At 30.2% G+C, this 22,402-nt stretch overlaps 1 protein-coding gene across 1 annotated transcript; it reads right to left on the reverse strand.

Moving 5' to 3' along the window:
• Window positions 1–8,286: 8,286 nt before the first annotated feature.
• On the reverse strand, window positions 8,287–16,630 carry LOC105620211. The gene is made up of 7 exons (XM_012201716.1): window positions 16,546–16,630; window positions 14,018–14,118; window positions 12,627–12,778; window positions 12,176–12,424; window positions 11,104–11,590; window positions 9,682–10,191; window positions 8,287–8,724 (listed from the first exon to the last, which is right to left on the reverse strand). Exons 1-7 carry the CDS (start codon window positions 16,628–16,630, stop codon window positions 8,287–8,289), a joined length of 2,022 nt encoding a protein of 673 aa, XP_012057106.1.
• Between the last annotated feature and the right edge of the window lie 5,772 nt (window positions 16,631–22,402).

Below are 22,402 nucleotides of genomic sequence, written 5' to 3' on the forward strand. Positions count from 1 at the left end.
CCCTCTCTCCCTCTCTCTCTTTCTCGTTTGTACATCAAAGTTTAATCTAAATAATAATACTATATTATATATAATAAAACTAAAAGAAATAGATTTATAATTGTAATGCACTGCAAAATCAAAAAAATACAAAAATAAGAAGATAATAAAAATAAGAAGAAAAATAAGAAGAAATTATATAAATATTGTATGATACAAATATTATACTGTAAAAATATTTTAATTAACAACTGCAGCACACGATGCTTATTTTTCTTAGATCGCTTGCGTTTTAGTAAATTATTAGAATTGCATCACATAAAATGCAGATTTTCTAACTAAAACAAAAGTAATCCATCTGGAAAACAAACAACATACTTAAATCGTTAAAGAGAAACAGTATTTAAATAACTCTGAAAGAGAGAACGGAAAAAGAAAGAAGTGAGATAACGTTACTGGACAACTTTTTTATTTCGCGCACTCCATTTTGGGAAACATAAAATCAGAAGAGTTGCGCTATTATATATACTGCCGGCACCGTTCTATCACGTGCCTAACAGCACAAAGTCGACTCTAAGTCGACTCTGAGTCGACTATAGCTTCTAGAAAAATGCGTGAAAAATGGATATCCCTAAGTTAACTTTAGACGACTTGGAAACGTCTCTAAGTCATACAATATCTCACTTTAAAGACGATTGTAAGCCGATCATTTAAGTCAATCATTCTAGGCTGTGGTCCGATTCATGCCTACAACATTTATGAACAACATTCCTTGTTTAACTACAGTTAAATAAGAAGAACGAAATGATTCCACGCTTTGTGAGCGTAAATCGCATTAAACGTCTTAAAGATAAAAAAAATCTAAAGGTAATAAACGTAATAAAATCGACATGAAAAGATGTTTGTACAAAATCAACTTACAGTTGACTCTAAGGGCCTGACTTAACAAAGTCAACTTACAGTCGACGTTTGTGCTATTAGAGCATGAGCAGATGATCGAATGAATTGTTAAAATTAGAAAGACAATAATTATGAGACCACTCTTAGGGTTCACACCTTGACGGAAAAGCGAAAAAGCAGCAGCCAATCAGAACTCTAATTGGTAGTTTATCAATTTCGACTTTTTGTACTACTTACTACCAGCATGAATTCTGATTGATCAATGCTTTTCCGCTTTTTGTTTTTCCGTCAAAGTGTGAACGCGCCTTTAGGCCGGGTTCGCACCTTGACGGAAAAACAGAAAACAGAAAAGTGGAAATCAATCGGAACTCGCAGTAGGCGGTTCACTTATCTGCTTCTGTCTTTCCGCGAGTTCTAATTGTCTTCCATTTTTCCACTTTTTCGTCAAGGTATAAATCCGACCTTAGGCTTATTTGACACGTTTTTATATGAAATGAAAGAATCTGGTAAAAAAAAAATGCTCTGCCTTGTAATCCGAAATGTTACGCGTTAAAGTTGATGACTATTAAGGTTAGGAAATCTGTTAGGAATCTGTTAGGAAATCTTACAATGATAAAATGAGGTCTATAATTGTACTGTTCTACATAGATTTCGATTAGTTTAGACTTTCATGTAATGCAAAAGGGCGCATGATTTCTATAATTGTACTATTGCAAAATCGAAATTCATGTGCATTTTTTTCAGATAGAATAAGCTAAAATGAATAAATTGGATTCGACGCATGGTGGTTCTATCATTCGGTGTAACAACAAAATAGAATATAAAGCATAAGGGTGCAAACCTATGCAGCAGAATAGTGGAACGTGGAACGAGAGCAGAACCAATCACGAGTGTTTCGCAGTTATCGTTAAGCGGTTTCGAATCTCTTCATCTCCATGGAGCGCAATCAACGTAAGCGGAATCAATAAGTCCATAAATGATGTATTTGTTATACATTTTTATTATTATATCTAAGTACAAAATTAAATGCATTTCTTGAAAATAATGATTAAAGATGTTAAAATTTATGAAATTAGTCTTAATGTGAAAGTAACCTTTATGAAATAACGATTTATGATTGGTTGCGCAAAGTCTGCGATATGCTCATTTCGCTACATGGGTATTGGTTCACGTTTCAACATAACAAAACGGGCGGAATAAGAGAGAGATTAATTGTTTTCCACGATCCCTCTCTCTCATTATTGTCGATCACATTTAAATATTTAGATAGGGATTACGCAGTCCATTCTCTATATCATATTACATGAAGAATGCTCCATTCTTCATGCAATTTTAATGACAATTTATGTTTTAGTGTTACTGTAGAGCATAATGTCAAAGAATAATGTCTCTATTTTTAAATTATGTGTGTACGTAAGCGTATATGAGAGAAGTTTTGCGATTTGAAAGCCGCCTATCGAGAACCACCAATATCAATTCAAAAAAACCCGATTTTGACTACAGACTTTCAAAGCCTGATTTTTACTATAGGCTTTTCAAAGCCTAGCTCGGCCTCTTATTTTCTATACTTTATGGTTATTATTAAATATTTTTCTATAATAATTTATGTATATGGGGCATTTTTTATCAAAAAGCCCTCCACTCGACATTCATTATGTCATTTAAGATTTTTCTCCCCCCCTTACATTCTCTGCCCCTCAATGGTGCTCAGGGGATGCATATCCATTCCAAAAGATACATTTAAAAAAAAATCAAAACCCTTCGCCCTTTTTTTCACAATTTTTATTTTCTCAAGAGTTATTAAGATCCGAAACTTTTTTTTTGTACAACCTATATAGCCTAAATAGGATCTCGTAATTCAAAGTCATATTATGCATAAACGGTTAAAATTACAAAAATTACTTTTCAAATCCTAGTTCGGTCTCCTTAATCTCTATCCTCCATGGTAGCAGCATAAAATACATAATATTATATGCAGTATAGATACAGCGTATCAACACTGTATCTGTACTGCATACTTTAGGTGCATTATAATACATAACCTATATCGCATCAATACAGCGTATTATTATCAACAGGAGTGAGATTTCTAGTCGAAGACAATATATATAATAACTGATATTGTGAAAGTACAGCGTATGATTTCCTAACCTGAAAATATAACATTAAGATTAAATATTAGTAAAGCGGGAAGCACTCTTTCATAACGTATAACACATAATGCACAAGAAAATGTACCAATCAAAGTCTTTCGTTTCCTTCTTTTCCATGAAGAGAATTCTTTTCCAAGAATTCTGATTGGTTGAATTTCTTATGCCTCGTGTTATATATGCATTATGCAAGAGTGTGCTCCGCACTTAACAGACGTTCAGTTAAACTGCACAAATTTTTATCAGGATCATATTGAACAGATGTATCATAATTATATAGATGTTCGTAGATCATCGTGAAGTGTAGCGGTTTCCATACATATGGTTTAAAAAATCAAGAATAGTGGATGGCGGTATGCAATATAGATGAGGTGACCGTTTCGAAGCACTATGAAATTAATTCCCGAATTCAGGGAAAAACGTTTTTTTTTTTTATCATAATTTTATGATATGTATTCTGGGATAAGATATTAATCAATAATAATATTCACATAAAAATCATTTTGTTTTGATTGTGATCTAAAATTTGTTTAATATATTGTATTAATTTAGTTCAGTGTTAGTCCATTGCGTCCTAAAATGGACGTTTTTAAGAAATCCAAAATGGTAACACTAGATATTTTTAAAATGTTTTTAAAATATCTATGGATCTAATCTTTATGTTTTTAATATGTCCAAAACGTCCAACACAAACATTTTAAAAATATTTTTAAAACATTACGTATTATGCTGTCTAGGATATTTATATTTTCATTACAGAAATGATTTCCTTCCGCATCGATGCATGCTTCGCATCGACGTCATATAAATTGTCGAGAGTTCCTGAATAATAATTAATTACATCAATAGATGGATTGGTAGAGGAGGATCCCCATTGTTTGGCCACGTTCTCCCAATTTGAATTCTTTGGATTTTTATTTATGGGGACATCTTGAGACCTTCTTGTATGATATCCTTATTGTGGAAGTACTCTGAATTCGTATTATTGCGTGTGAAAAAATACGAAATACTTCAAAAATTTTTGAACGTTTTCGACAATCCATACGACGTCGATGTGAAGCATACATCGATTCCAGCAATTTTTGTGATGAAAATATAGATGTAAGTATAAAATAAAAAAATGTTTATAACTTGGAAAGGAAGCGTTTTTGAATCCATGTTTGTAACTTTTTTTCATCCTTACAATGAGGGATATGTTTTTAGTTTGGCCAAATATTTCTGAAACATCCTGTATATATCGTACTTTTAAATTATTTGATTTACAATTAATTGTTTTATTAATTTTACTATTTCATACTTACTTCTACATCTTGTACATCATCGTTTTCAGATAGAATTAAGAGATTCATTTATTGTTAAAATTAATATATTATCTAAAATTAATACATTTATGTAATATTTGTAAATAAATAAAATATAATTAATTTAATAATTTTACTGTCCCGTTTACTTACTTCTATATTCTGGATATTATTTTTTTCCTGAACATTTTGTACATCATCGTTTTCAGATATAGAATCAAGAGGTTCATTTATTGTTATCTAAAATTAATACATAATGTAATATTTGTAAATAAATATAATTTATTAATAAATTAAATAAAATATAATTAATTTAATAATTATTCCATACTTACTTTTTCATCTTGAATATCATCTTTTTTTAGATATAAAGTTAGGAATTTCATTCGTAGTTATATTATTTATTACTTACTCTTTTATAAAAATAATCAAAGATAATAAACCAAAATAGTGTATAGTAATACATTTGTTTTTAATTTTTTTTTGTCAGTTTTGCGCTTCTACATTTCAGGAGCAAAATGCATCTATAAATAAAAGTTAATATAATAATATCGTATCATTATTTTTAACATAACAGTTTAAAGCTTGAAGAATTATAAAATTGAAATAAATATATATTTCAATTATATTTTAATTCATATTAGCAAGCATATAATGTTAGCAAGAAAATTGAAAAAAAAAATAAATTTATTTTAAAAAGAACGTTTGATATTGTTTAGCACATTGCTAATAAAAATAAATAGGACACACTTAGGCAAAGGAAAAAAAATTACATTTCTTACACATAAAGAATAGGGAAATGTACATAGAGAACAATAAGTTGTTTCAAAATAATTCATAACTTTGATTTCGTGTGGCTAATTTTATAAATATCTGTACTTAAACTATAATTTAATGTTTTTTTTTAGATAAAAAATATTAAAAAATAATGATCTATAATATTTGTTATTATAAAAGCAGATATAATAATTTTTATAATCAAAATATATATGTAATTATTCATTGATTATAAGCCTGTTCTTTTTAGCTGAACTTGCAGTTCAGCTTTTCATTTTTTTCCAACATTGAGAGAAAGGACAGATAAGCAGTGTAAGAAATTCAATTAAAAAGAAAAGACTTTATGGCATCTTAATTATAGAAGACTTTCCATTTAATGATACAAGTCGATATATATACATATATATACATACATTATAAATTAACAAATCAATTGTCCATATTTGTGGATAATAATTAATATAATAATATTGTTACGCCCGCGACCGGTTTACGAGATCGCACTTCCGAACCGCCGAAATGAACAATACGAATGTTAAGAAAAAGAACAAGATGCGTTTATTAATGAAGATTACTGAACATCGCGAAAGATGTTAAATGGAGCAATCAAGAAATACGTTCGAACACGCTCATCCAAATCTAACAATTTTGTTATCAGGTGAATGTCTAATCATTTCGGCAACGTGTGCTCTTCGCTACACCGAGCATCGACAAAACACATAACGGCATAACGTATTATTTATATTTTAGCAACCTTTCTTTATTCATACAAATCAATGAATTAAATTTTTGATGTTCTTAAAAAAGTATTATTAAAAAAAATTTATATATGTCATACCCTGCAAAAGTGGCATCTTCCCCCTGTATATAAGATCTCCTATGGGAAAAGATATCACAAACAATTAAATAATGTGATGCAATATAAACTTGCATATTTTACTTATTGTATACATGTATATATTATTATTATATATGCATATTCCTCTATACTTATATCATAATTTCGTGTAGTAAATTGATATTATATCATTAAGATTAATTCATTTTTTTACTATATTATAAAAAAAATATGCACAATTATCAAGTGCAGAACAACTGAAAAAAAATAATAACACCTACTTACAGCGCGGCACCTATAGCACGATTATCATTTGATTTTTCCAAAAATTGAAATGTGAAAACATAATATTATTATACCTGAATAAATTCGGCATTCGATGCTCTTTAATTTTTGTTCATATAAATTTTTTTAATTTTGCACAATTAATGAATGGGATTGGGAGAAAGTTAAAAAATTGATATTAAAGAAAATGAATATAGCATTACATAAAATACCATAAAATTTTTGTATTAAACATTTTTTTATATATCGCATAAGATCGCATTCGAAGATATTTGCTAAAAATCTTATTTTTCGAGGGGGTGCTTAACTCTCTAAAGAGATACGCTTGAGATACGCTGATAAAAAAAAATATGGATTTAATATTGTTTTATATTTTACAATATATTTAAAGCTCAATCAAAATCCGTGAGGTACGACTCCGACGGTTTCCTTGTTAATAATTTAAAAATGCCTGTACATTGTTACGTAGAGAAACGCTATCTAAACGTATACAAATTAAATTTGAAAATGTAACGACAAATATTCGTGAAGAACTTTCAGAAATAAATTATATTTATACAACAGCAGACATATGGTTTGCATTTAGGCAGAGTTTTCTATGATTCATTGGATAAATCCTTAAAACTTTAAATGTGAATTTAGAACTATATCTTGTATAAGCGATTTGAAGGTAATTATAATTACACTTCGATTGCTAATTTAAATGAAATATATGTAAAATATGGTCTCAATATAGAAAAAATAACATGTACGGTAACAGACAACGGTAGTAATTTTATAAAAGCTTTTCGAGAATTTAATTATCATATATTATAGGAAACAATGATGCTGAAGAAGTTGAAAACTATAATGAGAATGAAATTAATATTCAATTTTATAATATTAATAAAATTCTTCCCTTAAGTGAGAATGATACGTTACCAGATGAAAATTATTATATTTTGCCAAAATATCATCAATGTTGCTCTCATATATTTATTATTAGTTTAATATGTACTTTCCAATGAAATAAATTAATTAAATTAAACCTTATCTCTTATGGAAAATATCATCTTTCTTATAAAGAAGTGCTTCAATTATGGAATAAGACAATCGATCTTCGAATAAGACAAGCAAACAGTAAAAAATTGTAAGTAGAGCTCTTTATACATCATGTATAACAAGATGGAATTCTTTTCACGACAGCGTGAATTATTGAAAATTAAAGAATTATTAACGAAAATTTCTGAAGCACTTGAAATGCTATATTTTACTGTTCAAGATATTGAATTCTTAAAAGAATATAAGAATATGTACAGATCCTATAACATATATATTGTTTAAATGTTTTGCAAGGTTTTTTTAGATTTTTTAGAAATATATTTTATCTCTTTATCTCTTTGGAATAAAAAATAATTTTAAAAAATATTAAAAGATTGGATGAAAACGATATGAAACATTATTAAAATATTACGAGCCATAAAAGCATTTTCTAAAACGTTTGCGTGACCGTTTTCATAATATAATTGAATTAAATGATGATGACATACAAAAGATTTTATTATTGCTACAGTATGTTACTCAAAATGGAAGCTTCGTTGGGTACTTGAAAATCTAAAAGATAGTAAATTGCAGTTTATTAAAATATTGTAATCAATTCTATGATTGAAACAGTTAAAAATAATGGAATCTCAATTGCTTCGACAAATCTTAATAAATTGTATAGTAATGAAAAAGAGCAACAATTTTTTAGTTTTATGGATAATATTCTATTTCTCTATCTCAAAATAGAACATTTAGCCAAGAGGAATTGCTTTAATCAATATTTAAAAGATGATAATGTTTCGCTTCAATCTTCTCATAAATATTCAAAAATTAAAATATTATTTCTTAAATATAATACATACTGCAATACCATCTTCTGCTCCCGTAAAACGTCTGTTTAGTTTCTAACTAAGATTTCTAACGATTTCTGCAAGAAGCAAGCTCGTTATTGTAATTGTACGAACAGGATTCCAATATCTTCAATCGTTTCCAATTGCCGCTTAGGAAATGTAAAATCCCTGTACGTGCGACCTCACTGTTTCCCGTTTTGTAAGAGCTTTTTGTCAGAGGATCCGATTTGCAAGCATTTAATTGTCAGGACGACTATTGTAACAACAGCTCCAATGAAGGACACGATGCCGAAGACCGCCAGCACCGCGAACCAATTCTTGAATGTGCCAATTCTGCTGTCGCAATCGTAACTATCAGTGTCGTTAAGATTGAGAGCCGACAAGTTGACTGGTCTGAGGGAGATCGATTTGTATTTGTGCTTCGCAACGATAGAATTCCGCTCTTTCCTGATGAATCGATAGGATATAGCATAAGTGAATTCCTGCCCATTGTGGGACCCCTTGGCGCTGTAGTACTGGATCAATAGTTCGTTTCCGGTAGACGTCAAAGGTATTTGGATATTGTTGATGTCCCAATGAGACGCATCACAATACGACCATATTAAGAAGCTGTTGTTTACCTGTGAATTCATAAAATGTAACTGTTTCGTAGAAAAAAGGAAAAATAGATCGAGAGAAAGAATAGAATTTTAATCTTCGAGTCGAGCGCGCAAAATTTTCAAATTCCTCTTTTGTCATTTTTCCTTCATCAATTTTCATATTTTCATTATTAAAATTTATTTAAAATTAATAATTAAAATTTATGTACTGCTTGTAAACGATTTAAAAATTCAACGAAGATAAAATCTCGCGGAATGAATCCTTATCAATTCATGTACCCATATAGAAAAGATTTCCGTATCCGAAGTAATTACTCTTTGATCTATCATGAAATAAAATCAATATAAGGACAATCATATTTCTTGTTATTAGAGGAAATTTTATTTTCTTTCATGGAAAAGATTGGGCTACGGTACTCGCATATTTTTATTATTTTAAAAATATGCGAATACTGTAGCCTAATCTTATACATCGTCGCTTTATCATATGGATTCATCTGTACGTATTGAGGATGACTAAAAAATTAGCCGAAACATACAAATTACCAATTAAATGATAGATACAATTCAATATTGAAATTTATCGCGCACGTTTTACAGCGCTAATTCCAATATTAGCCGAATTTATTATAATTATATATTTTTTAAATTGTTAATTATATTTTTTAGAAGAAGAAAATTTTAGTTATTATTCGTTTATTTAAGTGTAAAATTATATAACTTAAATTATGTATGTTACTGTTATCTCAAAATAATAATTAAATAGGTAATTTTATTAAGGGAGGAAAATACGAATTATTAATCCAATATTAATTAATATTGTTTTTTTTTATTGCACATAAGGTTGAGATAAAAGAATATTGTTTATACGTCAAGAGAATATTTTTTGTGTCGTTATCAGAAATCCTTTCTAAGAGATCGAATTCCGAAAAGCTATTATAGAAATCAATTAAAAAATATGATAGAATTTACGCTTACTTGCGCTCCGTTATAGACAGTGATTTCATTGCTCGGACAAGAGTTTAAAGTGAAGTTTCGCCTCCCCGTCTCCGGTTTCTCGTGTTCAAGTTCATTTCTGAGAATCTTTATATAGATCGAAACCTTCTCAGTGATTCTACCGAGGAACTTGTAAGTGCACAAGGTATCCGGGGGATACCAGCTCTGAGGGGATCTAATGTTCTCTCTGCTGTTCCGCCCGGTGCTCCTATATGCAAATTCGCATCTCGTGCGTCTCACTTCTCGTGAAATGCGTTCCTCTTGAAGAGTCACCTGGAAGCCATCGTGGGTCACGGTGCCATCCTCGCGAGCGACGAACTCCAGGATCACGTTTTTCCCGCTCGAGTAGATGCGCGGGACTCGGCCGTTACCGCAGAACCTCGAGATCTCCAAGATCCTCCCGTTCACATTTTCCAGAAGTGCGAGATAGTCGCCGCTGCCGCATGTATTTGCCAACGATTGATTTTCCCTGAAGTATTTGGATTCCGGTGCCTTAATAAATTATACGGGATATTATTGATTTAGGTGAACAAATATACTTGTTCAGAAATACTTTAATTGATATAATTAACTCTTGTTAAACGAAAACGTGGATCTCGTCATATGTAATTATTTAAATCTTCTAATATTTTAATGGATAGTATCAGTTTTATATCAGAAATCTGATATTTGAAAATATTAATGAAAAAATAGGATTTTAAAATTGCTGTATATAGATTATCTTAAGGTTCCTATTCACTCATTGCCGTCTCAAATTATGACGTCAGAAGCGAGAAAATAAAAATTTTGCAATTTTGTATTTGAATAGAAATATTTTTAGAAATATTAGAAATAAAATAACATTTGCAATTGACAGAATAGACTTATAAAATATACGAAAATTATCTTTTTATTTATATAATTAGAGAGAAATTAAATCATATTTATTTTGTTTTCGATTATGCATAATTCATTTCCATATGTACGTTTATTGATTAATTAACAAAACAAAAAGAGAATTTTCGGTGTATTTTCGGTGTAAGTCGATTTCATTTTATAAATTATTTTATTAAAACATTTCCATATTAATATATTTTGCAAGATTTTGTATTATGTATATTTTCTCGTTTCTGATATCACAATCTAGATAGTAGTGGTGAATGAATAGGAGCCTTAAATAGCAATAAGAGTTTCATGATTATATATGCATACTTAATAGTTAAAATAATATTTTAAAATAGTAATTGAAATAACCCTTTAAAATGCCTTTAAATACTTAAAGTAAGTAAAGCAATTTCGTCAACTGAAAAAATGCATATGTGTTCTTTTAAGCAAAGCAATTATTAGCAAATTAGCAAATTAGCAAAAAGAATTCATTGATCTTCCACTAATGCGTTTTTCTTTAAGCTTAAACGAACTACATACCATCGCTCTATTGATCGTTTCGCTCGGCCTTTCAGAATCGCTATTGAAATAATGATTCGGAACGACCCTTCGATGGTTCTTTCTCGTTATCTTCGAACGCATTGATTTTATGCGAAACTTCGGCTCGTTTGTGTCAGACTTAAGCGGCAGTTCTTTGTGACGATATTGTTCTCCCCTATACTGCTGTATCGCCTTTTTCTTGTAATGCCTGAGCCTCGCTAATTGTCCATTCGTTTCCGTGGTGTGTTTCATCGCAGGAATCTGACTACTGTACTTGTTTCTCGACCAATCGTCCCTGATAATAGATTCATTCGCTTCGATGAAATTTTGACCCTTCGTGACCAACGATTCCCTGGAGTCGAAGGAGTCCTCGCAATTCTCCATCTGGCAGCTCTCCTGATCGGTGTAGTTCATCAAATCGAAAAGGTCCTCGGGCTGACCGCCTATCCTGAAGCGACCAGCGTTCGACTCCAAGGCTATCCTACATCTGAGAATCGATCGAATTCGGCAATCACATGGAAAGAATGGTTCTGCTGAAGTATCTAAAAAGTAGCTAGATACAAGTTTGAAAATAATTTTGCTAATCTATCAAAATAATTATATAGTTCATGCTGGTTGCTAGAATGTTAAAACTTTTTGCAGCATTATTCATCATGCTTAAGTTTTTTACATAACTATTTTGATGGCCCAACAAAATTATTTTTAGATCTATATCTATCTGAATTTTTAGATATTTTAGTAAAATCGTTCTTTCCATGCAGCGCGATCCATGCGACGCAATAGTTAGTAATTAAGAACTTTGAAATTGAGATAATTTTATCTCTCGGCGTTTTATTCTCGGAAAACATGTTTCAAACCAAATTAGCTCGATAAGTTTCGCCAGAAAATCGAGTTTGAACGACTCTACCTGTTCGATATTTAACGTATAATTAGTGATGAAGCGTAAGAAAGCAAAATTTGCAGTAAGCAGAATTTGCTGGTTCGAAGAGAAGGTTTGTGTTATCTTGGTGAACTGTTCGTTCGAAACTTCGGCGAGTTTGAGCTTAATGGTCTCAAAGTCTATTGTGCGCACCTAATCCCACGTGGATAAACGCTGGGATAACCCGGCGAGGTCAATCTGCAGGATCTGTGCTTGTTGTGAACGGTGCACTCCACAGGACATGTTGACGACGTGGACGCGGAATAGCCACGATGACGCTCGATCGCCAGGCGCATTGGCAGAATGGAGAATTGGGCGGAAAAAATGACTGGATTCGCTGAGGCGAATTGCTTGTCCGACATCAGAGTGATCGTTAGATCGGGACCGCGACGTAGAAATAGCCTGTGGAATCGCAAACGAGATTTTAGGTGCTTTCCAGCAAAATACATATAACACAGTGTAACACAGTAATTCTCGTTGTTTAAACAATGATATTAAATGATCACTGTGTTACACTTTAGCTCTTGTTGAAAAGCACCATTTAACTCAAAACCTGAGAGTCGATAGGATTCATAGGATTTACGAAAAAGAAATAGATACTTACCTCGTAGCATTTCCGGTCACACGGCCGCAATATCGACCTGTTATTTCGTCGTCAGAATCATCGGCGTTGCCTGAGAATTGAAAATATGCTCCTTCGCAACGGGCCTCTTTTAAGAAGCCTACTTGTAACCTTCTGATTTTTACTTCGATCACCTACAATAAGTCCACATGTTATTTGATTAATTGAACGTCTATTTTTTATTAATTACTATTTAAACGTCTTTTTCTTATAGCAAATCCGGCATTCCAATGCTTTTCCAATGCAATGTTTTTTCCACTGCTCATTACGTTTTTATCAATAAAGATACATATATTTGCTTGATCCTTATGCTCTTTAATCTTTAGAGAGTCTATTTTCAAAAATTTTACAATTTTTTTTTAAATACGATTTGTTAATTCATTATTTTATTGTATTCTTTGTCTAAAAGTATGCCACTATTTTAGCGTCACTATAATGGCTTTCCCGTTCTGTAAAAGTTTGTCGTTTCGATTAAAAAAAAATTTACAATAGTAAAATCGCCTAATATGAGATATACAAGAGTTTTCTTGTATGAAATAGTATCTCATAACAGAAAACTAAGAAAAAAATAAAGATAAGCTTTTTATACACGCTTATTATATCACACATAAGTAGAAACAAAGAATTTGAATGTTATACATAATAATTATATAATTTTTTTATGTGTGTATATGTGTGTATGTGTGTGAGTAATCTTAACAATAAAATCATTATTTTTAACATTTCGTTCAATAATATGCTTTGAGATATTGAATCTCGTTTAAATGCTCTCATATAGCTAGGAATACCTTGAATATCTCATATTACAATTTCCATACCTTGCGGTTTCATGATCACCAAATCTAATATTTACAGTTAAATAAATAATCATTATATCACACATTTATCCACGTATTTAATACAACCTTACTCTATCACATGCAGACTTTATTATCAAATATTTATTTATTATATAATAAAACAAGATTTGAAGACTAACCTCAATAAAATTCGACAACATCCAATTTCAAGAATCTTTTTTCACAACTACACGCATGATTTAATGATGAGTTTACTACTAAATATGTTTGTACTCTATGAGTAATAAGTTCATAATAAAATCTAAAACCACATGCGCTTATTAGTTTAATAGAAATTCCACTATCTCATATTGGGAACCTATCCCATAATAGGCGATCTTATTCTAAATTTATTATGAAAATTATAATCAATGAATTGGATGTCTAGTATATTATTGTTGTGGTGTAGCGTTTAAGAGTTAAAGTGCTCTAATTGTCTGTTTTTCTTTAACTTTTATTTGCTTATTTATTGCATTTATCTTTTATTATCAAGTAATTCATTAAATATAATCAAATGCAAATAATTGTGTTAACCTGCGGATCTTTGAGTGGTGCTCTGATTCGCACGATGCAACGACCCATTCTTCCTGTCCAGCGAATCCAGCCGACTGAATTTCTGATGGTACGGTTGCATCCTATTGTAACGTAAAAAAATGTATCGTCCCAACAAAAAAAAAATAACGTGCACAGATACCTTGTATTTACAGCAAAATAAGCGCGAGTGCGTGATGAAAAAAAAATGGTGAAAATTTCATCTGAAAAAACATGCACATTTCAGAATGCATCGATTAAATAGTTATTTCTCACTTTCTTTTATTTTATCACAGATAAAAACGCGTTCGTGTATATTTTATGCAATAATACATAATAGAATATCTGCAAGTAATATATTTTGAATAAAATAAAATTCGGATATTACGTGTTCGGCTACCCCAAATAATATTTCGTCCAAATAATATTACTTCCTATTTCTTTGGCCCTTCCGCCAAGATTCCCTCGAGATTTTACGAAATTGATTTCGCCAGGCAAATTATTTCACAGGAAAGGACGAGAAACGGTTATCGAAATGTCGCTAGTATTCGCCGATGAAAACACGACCTTATTTATTTAACGACCCTCACCCTTCAACGGACTAATGAAATTACTCAGAGTTTACTGACTAATTAATTACCATAGATGTAAGCAATCTCGTTGAACTGGCGTCGTTTGCCAATATCGTGTTTCGTGCACTTCTGCTTCTCGACTCGGCTATATTTGTCACCTTAATTATATCATGTATGCACGCGTGCGTGTACACGCGTGAGTGTACACGCGTGAAACGTCTATGTTCGTGCAATCCTATTCAATTGATTAATTGATATTGCTTAACAATATTCCCGTGAACATCTTTTATAAATTATGCTAAATATTTGACTAAATTTTAGTTACACTATTAGAAATTAATTTTAAATACAGCAAAAATTTAATTGTCTTACGGTAAACAAACTTTAATAAATAAGATAGAAAATAGTAGCATATATTATATTTTGTTTATATAAATATAATAAATTTTTTCATGTATTTTTATATATCTCCCCTTGTTCTTTATGTTGAAAAATGTACTGCATTCTTTTACTTCTTAAGAAGAATATATTTAGTATCTTTCATGATGTTAGCAGGTAGTGCATGGTATAGAGGACCGCCGCAAGCCGTCCGTATCACAGACGCGTGACAATGCATACGATTAATTACAGTAAGTATCCTCGGGCGGTATGCTTTTCTGCGTAATAATTTTCTCGTTACAAGGGATATGAATAGTCATCGACTAACGACTCTTTTGACATCAAAAACATATTCAGATATTTTGTATTTTTACAAAATTGAAAAATTTGTTTTAAATTTAACGCGTTTTGCGTGTCCCAAACCATTGAAATTTTCGTGTTAATTTAACATAAAATAAATATGTTAAACAGTAATACAAACATTAGATAAAAATTCATACAAAAAATATATAAAAATTGCGGAAACATATTTCTTCGGTGAAATTAACATTTATAATGTTAAATACATTCATGTTTTATTTATTTATCTTAGGATTTATATTTTAAAATTATTTTTATATTATTTGTTCAATTATTATAAATTATGTTATTTTAACACTAAGAAATGTTGAATATTAATTAAAATATTTAAATAATATTTAAATAACATTTAAATAATATACAGTAGCATTATAATGAATTGATACTTGAAAGTGTAGTTAAAAATTCAATAAAAGTTTTTAATATATTTTTTCATTTATATATCTATATATTTTATAGGTATATTTCGAGAAATTAAATATATGGCATTTACTTCTCCCGAAATATTCCCATGTAATCGTGATTTTTATATAAGTATTTGTTTCATTTGACTTAAGGACGAAACGTTTAATCTCTTACTTGCACTCATCAGCAATTTTAACGGTAGCATTAAATACGTTGTCCCTCGATCTAGGCGAATGTTATTCCATTACAAAGGTGATCAACGTTCTTTCTCGATAGAGTTTCACCCTTCGCACTTCATTAAGCTACGTAATTTCATTCTCGTGGAGGCTTCTATCGAAATTACAGTTTCTCTTCAATCGAATTATTTGCGAATTGCTCGAGCAGATTTATCCCGATACAAACAATATAGTATATAAATTATTCAAAAAGAGAGAAATATAATATCTTTAAATATAATATATAATATCTATATAAATATAATATTATAAAAAAAACCATATTTACATATTTAATTCTCCATCCACAATTGGATCCTTTAACACAAATGATAAAACTTTTATGTTTGATAAAAATTGAAAGAGCAAAAATGAGAAAAAAATGAAAATTTATTTAAAAATGTATAACAATAAAGGAATCTGACTCCATCCTTTATTTCGAAAAGATCTGAGAATATTTTTTGTGCCAAGAAAAGACCCAGATTATAGACGAAAAGTTAAGAAAGTTAAAATTACTTTGAAATAACTCGATAATAACCGATAATAATGTCTTGTTTGCAGCATTAATTAGCCAACATACTCAATTGCGTTATCAACGAACCTCTGATTTCCACGGAAGCCCATAAAGGATCATTGAGCGACAGGATTAGCAGCGAAAGCAGATACAAAGCAGTTTCCGATCTCATCTTCGCCGCGGTGTATTATGAGGCCACTTTGCGTGTCTGCGTTTTCAAACATTCGCATCTCTTCTCATCGCAGAATCTCACCAAAGCAGCCAACTCGTAGAAGTCCAAGAGATAGAATTATCTGCGAAAAAGTCGCAGACTTATTATACGATCATCTTTACAATCATTAACTCGTTAATTATCTCTAAATATTAGATTAAACTTCATTAGTTTAGTAACAAAATGGATCTAAATTTAACACTCGCGTTGACACTAAAGACATTGGCTGACACCAAAGAGACTTGAGAGTTTGCAGTTTCGCGAAAAATTGATTTGATCTTTCCCCTTTTTAATTCGTCTGCTCATTCAAGATTCTCTCAGCGTATCTTCTCTTATGGAGGAGACGAATGGCGTAAAAATAAAAGACGGGATAAAGTTGAAGGATGGTGGATAAGCGGAAAGTAGGAACGAGGGATATATATGTAAGCCTTGTAACTTTAGAAGACGCGACGAAAAATTTCAAAGTTGTTTGAGCCAGCTTGGAGAGAAAGAGAGAGAGAGAGAGAGACAAACCATGGCCAGTGATCCCTCTCGAAGAAATAGCATCGGTCTTTAAGAACTTTCCAAGATTCTTCTCTCTTTTTCTCCTCGGTGAGCAGCAGCGACCAAACTGTCCGTGGAAAAAAAACAAAGGATAATCAGGTCTTTTTATCCCGAAGACCTGGAACACCAAGAAGTTCGGAATCCATCAACTATATATCTTCTTCTCCAAGCGGAAGTAATCGATTCTCGTCGAAATATATAAGTCGGAATGCGCGAATGTCGAAGGACAAGAAAGGATTGCGCGATAAATGAGACGCAACAAGTTGCTGACTTTAATTTCTTTGAGACAATAAGAAAAATAAAATACGATTGTTTTTTGGAGATTATTTTCCAAAACTTCTCCTTTTCTCCTCGCGATTAAATAATCTTCTGCAATAATTTTTATTTGAATTTTTTTTTAATGAATTTTTATTAGTACGATATAGGTATTCGCGTTTAACATTGGAATCATTTATGACAAAATCTGATAATATGTTGAAATATTTCGTGATAAGCAAACATTGATAACGCTAATTACAAACAACAAACTGTAATAATTACACTGAGGAAAAAAATTTGTTCAACAAACTAAATACATTGTTTGCAGATTGGTTAACTCAACAAATTTTATTTAATCGAATTCAATCGTAGTCTGCTTAAAAAGTTTGTTAAGTAGACGGTTAAATTTAATTAAATAAAATTTGTTGAACTGACCAAATCTGCAAACAACTAAATGTGTTTAATTAGTTGAACAAATTTTTTTTCTCAATATACGTACAAATTATTTAATAAAAAAATTTTCCTTTAATAAAAAAATTTTGATTGAGCGCAATTGATCATTATCTTATACAACGATTTCGCGAAATGGAGTACGCGAAACGCGCAATTCATTTGTGGAAAATAATTTTGAAATGAAACAAACGGAGAATATTACATTTCAGATGCGTTCAAAGCGCTTCGTGACAACGAACGGTTAGCTTCAATAATTATTTATAATGTACATTATATATTATACACAGAATCGTTGCCATTCGTGCAACTATTAATGCTCGAATGGGAAAACAGCAGTCGTTTCATGCACTACAATTATCCGCACTACTATTTCCTTCGGGGTACAAATAATATGAAGAAATGATTAAAATATCATTATTTGAACTTCTCAAATTTAAAATAATAAATTAGTATAAAGACTACATGAGTCAGCGCGGTTAACAGTGTGCAAATTAAATTAAAATTATTTTAAAAATCTTATTTACAAAAAACCTTGATCACACATAAATATTAGGTTGCCGATTTTGAAGGAAAATTGAAACGCAGAAGATTTAAATTTTTAATTTCATTTATTAAATTTAAATCTTTTGCGGCATGAACTTTCCGGACAACCCAATAAATTTCAAAACGCACGTTTGGGTTCAATTTTGAACCATCATCAGCGTGACCCTCTCATGACAATATTAAGAAATTAAATTATTATAATTTTGTATATCAAATTAAATCGCATTGTTATATCCAATATTTCTTTTTCTGGTCACAATGAGAGGAATAAGATCCAATATTAGTACACTCAACCAGCTCCTAAGCTCGATGGAAAGGATTGCATGTTAATTGTAATTATTATAAAAATTATTGAAGTAATAAACGTAATTAATTTTGCTATTAGTATACCAATTACTCATCTCCAATTATTGTAACTAAATGAAAAGCAAATAATTAAAATTATGCATTATTTTCCCACAAGTTAATCATTAAAAAATATATATAAAATTGTCACAAATAGAATTAAAATTAGAATCGTTAAATGTTGATTAGATGATGAAAATGATGTACATTATGTTAAAACGTATAAGCCATATAGATAAACATCTAAACAGCGCGTACATAAAATCAGAAATAATTAATCAAATCATTGTATATAAAATCATAAATAATTGACTGAAATCGTTATAAATTTGATGTAAACCCTCTGTATTCGTTTTCAAATTTAATCCATTTTTTTTTACTTTTTATATGTACAATATTATATCATTTCTGAAATGAGTCTTTTATTGTACATTCTTTCTGCATCCAGAATCTTGACTTCATTAAAATTATGTGATACATCCTATGATCTGAAATGATAGAATGTGTTGTTATTTTACATATATGATTAAAATATTCTGATATTCTTGTTTTTAATTTCTTACTGATTTGTTCAACATAGGATGCATTACAATCCTTACAATCAATTTTATATATTATATTCATTTTATTGAAATCCAGCAGAGTTTTTACTTTAATAAACTGGTTTAATTTATTCATGCTAATAAAAAATTACTTTTTGTTATATATATTGTTAAACACGTTTTTAAATTGTTCAGAAACACCTTTAACATAAAAAAAGATAAGCCACTTGTATTTTGTCTGATTTATAATATCAAGTGTTTCCTGTATTTTTTGTTTTAAAGTTTTCTTATTAGTTAAACATTTAATTCTCTCTGCCATTGCCTCAAAGATGAATTGTATAGGATAGTCATTATTCAAAAGCATCCGTATTATTAATGCAAGATTTTCTTGATCAAACTCTGGATAAAAGAAACGCTTTGTCTGTGAGGCTTATTATTATATTTATTATATAAAAAAAAGAAACATTGAATGTAACAATGTGGTTTGATTCAATATACAAAATTATATTAATTTAGTTTTTTAATATTGTTGATAAAAAATTCACGCTGATGATTCAAAATTAAACCAAAACGTATGTTTTGAAATTTATTTATGTGTGATCAAGGTTTTTTGTAATAAAATAATTTTAATTTAATTTGCGTACTGTCAATCGTACTGACTTACCTAGCTTTTATACTAATTTACTGTTTCGTGATTATTTCTTTCGTGAACGTTTAGCAATTGCTTATCGCAATCAATGATTGCGTTCAGCAGAAAAAATAGCTTTGCAACTGTTATAAAATTCTCTAATATGATTGGTCCTTAGTTTCTCATTGGATCTAAACGTATAAATCAATATTCAAGAATTTTGCTGCTTTTTCTGCTGAATGCAGCCAATGATTCGTAAGTTTAAGTCGAAAAAACAGATATTATACTCGATTCGTACACGAAAGAGCAGTTTTTCTAAAGTACAATATTTAGCTAAATACAAATCTCTGAAAATAATTTTATTGGATTATTAAAATAGGGAAGACACTCAAGCTAGTTGCTAAACTGTCAAAATTCTTTGTAGTATTGCTTCACGTTTGAGTTTTCTATAATTCATAATTATTTTTAGATTATGATTTAACAAAATTATTTTCAGATTTGTTATTTAGTTAAATTTTTGTATTCTTAAGTAAAATTGTTCTTTTCGTGTATATTCGGAATAATAATAATAATAATAATAATTATTATTATTATTATTATACAGTTGTATAGGATATTTATAAATTATCTCATTATGATGTTTACGAGCGATCCTTTTAAAGATGCTTGACATCGAATAGATTTTCCGTCGCGCTTTGAATATTCCGCATCTCAATGTAACTCGACCATTATTCTGGCTTCGCAGAATAATACACGAATCCGCGGATTAAGTAACATCAAGTCATAATACGCCAACTATTTATTAATGATACAGATATTCTACGAGATTTGCGAGATGTATTATGCACGTAATTAGCCATATTTTCATGAGTATCGTGACATGAGGATGTATAATAAGAAAAAAACAGAGATGAGAGAAAAAAATGAGGAGCCGGTCGGATGGTAGCGGAACAACTATGGAATAAGTAGTTTCTTGCTTTATATTTTATTATAATTATTTACAATTATCTCTCCCATATATATAACTATAAAATTATTATTAAAAGTAATAAATGACATTTAATAAACATTTTATCGCGATCTGAACAATTCTTTGTAAATAGATTAGTTCAACAAATTGAAATTAGAATTTGCTACACTTAGAGAAAAAGATGTAATAATTGATAGTAGAAAAAATTATAAAGGTGACAGCTATACAAGTTTTAAATAAAATTAATGTACGTAGTTGAATAAACTATTTCATAATTATAGTAACTATTGAATAGTCTATTTAACTATGCACATTAGTTTATTCTATTATACTATCTAACTATATACGATGTTTCTATTTATTAAACTTGTGCAATTGTAAAAAATTTATAGTTGCCGTCACTATTATACTTTTCTCTGATGTCGCTAAAATATCATAACTGTGGAGTATCATGTCTTCATCCGCACATTAATTATCAATTTTTGTTTTTCTCCTCGATTAGTATATACTTATGTTTCCTGAATGCTTTACAAGCACATATATATTTTGGTTCCATAGATAGCGTTAAGCAAATAAATGCACACTGTCGCGCGAGTCGGCCGAACGTTACATTGCGTTGCATGATGCACATATTTCTGATTCTCGATTTGGTCCGAATTTAGCGGCACACGCGCAAAAGCCATTTTCCACCGGAATGGCACACACGATTCTGGTTATTTTGGGCAATTGTTAAGTGCTGTCGCAGCTACACCGAAAACACATTTACACGCTCGTGTCTCATCAAGCCATGATTCAGCAGGCTCTTATCTCGCTGCTTTGTCCGCCCCTAATAAATATAAGGTCGGGCGAGCTAGGCATAATCAGTCTTATCCCCGTAATTACCTAAATCTCGGTATATTTATAACGGTGTTACCCGAGACACCGTTAATTTAGTAGCTATCTCATGTATCGTCGCTACATCTCTCTTTCTTTTTTGTACGCTTTGCAACGTGATCCATCGACGCTCTTTAATTTCCTATGTTTTCGATAATTAAATAGTAAAGTAAGCTTTCGCTAAGCGGATCAATTTCTCTAAAAGTTAGCATTATTTGAGGGTGCGGCGTCGCAATTGCATCAAGTTTTAATTGTAGATGCTCAGAGGAACCCATTAAGCAATTTAATTCTACATTAAAAGGATTAAACTTTATTTGACATTGAAATTATGATCGTGATACGTTGAATGAGATTTTAAGCATGTATTATCATAAAAATATCAGAAATAATAGATATAAAAGCTCATTTATGAGAGCAGAGAGAGAGAGAGAGAGAGAGAGAGAGAGAGAGAGAGAGAGAGAGAGAGAGAGAGAGAGAGAGAGAGAGTAAGTAAGTAGTATATAGTATATATATATATATATATATATATTAATATATATATATATATATATATACTATATATATATATTATATATATA

This window comes from Atta cephalotes, assembly GCF_000143395.1.
Source record: "Atta cephalotes unplaced genomic scaffold scaffold00025, whole genome shotgun sequence".
NCBI lineage: Eukaryota > Metazoa > Arthropoda > Insecta > Hymenoptera > Formicidae > Atta > Atta cephalotes.

What these genes read in the sequence shown, in the direction of transcription:
- LOC105620211 (XM_012201716.1), bottom strand. Translation starts at nt 16,630, where the DNA reads ATGAGATCGGAAACTGCTTTGTATCTGCTTTCGCTGCTAATCCTGTCG. An exon ending in CACCACTCAAAGATCCGCAG is followed by an intron (nt 12,779 to 14,017) that starts GTTAACACAATT and finishes GACTTATTGTAG; the next exon opens with GTGATCGAAGTAAAAATCAG. An exon ending in AAACGATCAATAGAGCGATG is followed by an intron (nt 10,192 to 11,103) that starts GTATGTAGTTCG and finishes TAATTTATTAAG; the next exon opens with GCACCGGAATCCAAATACTT.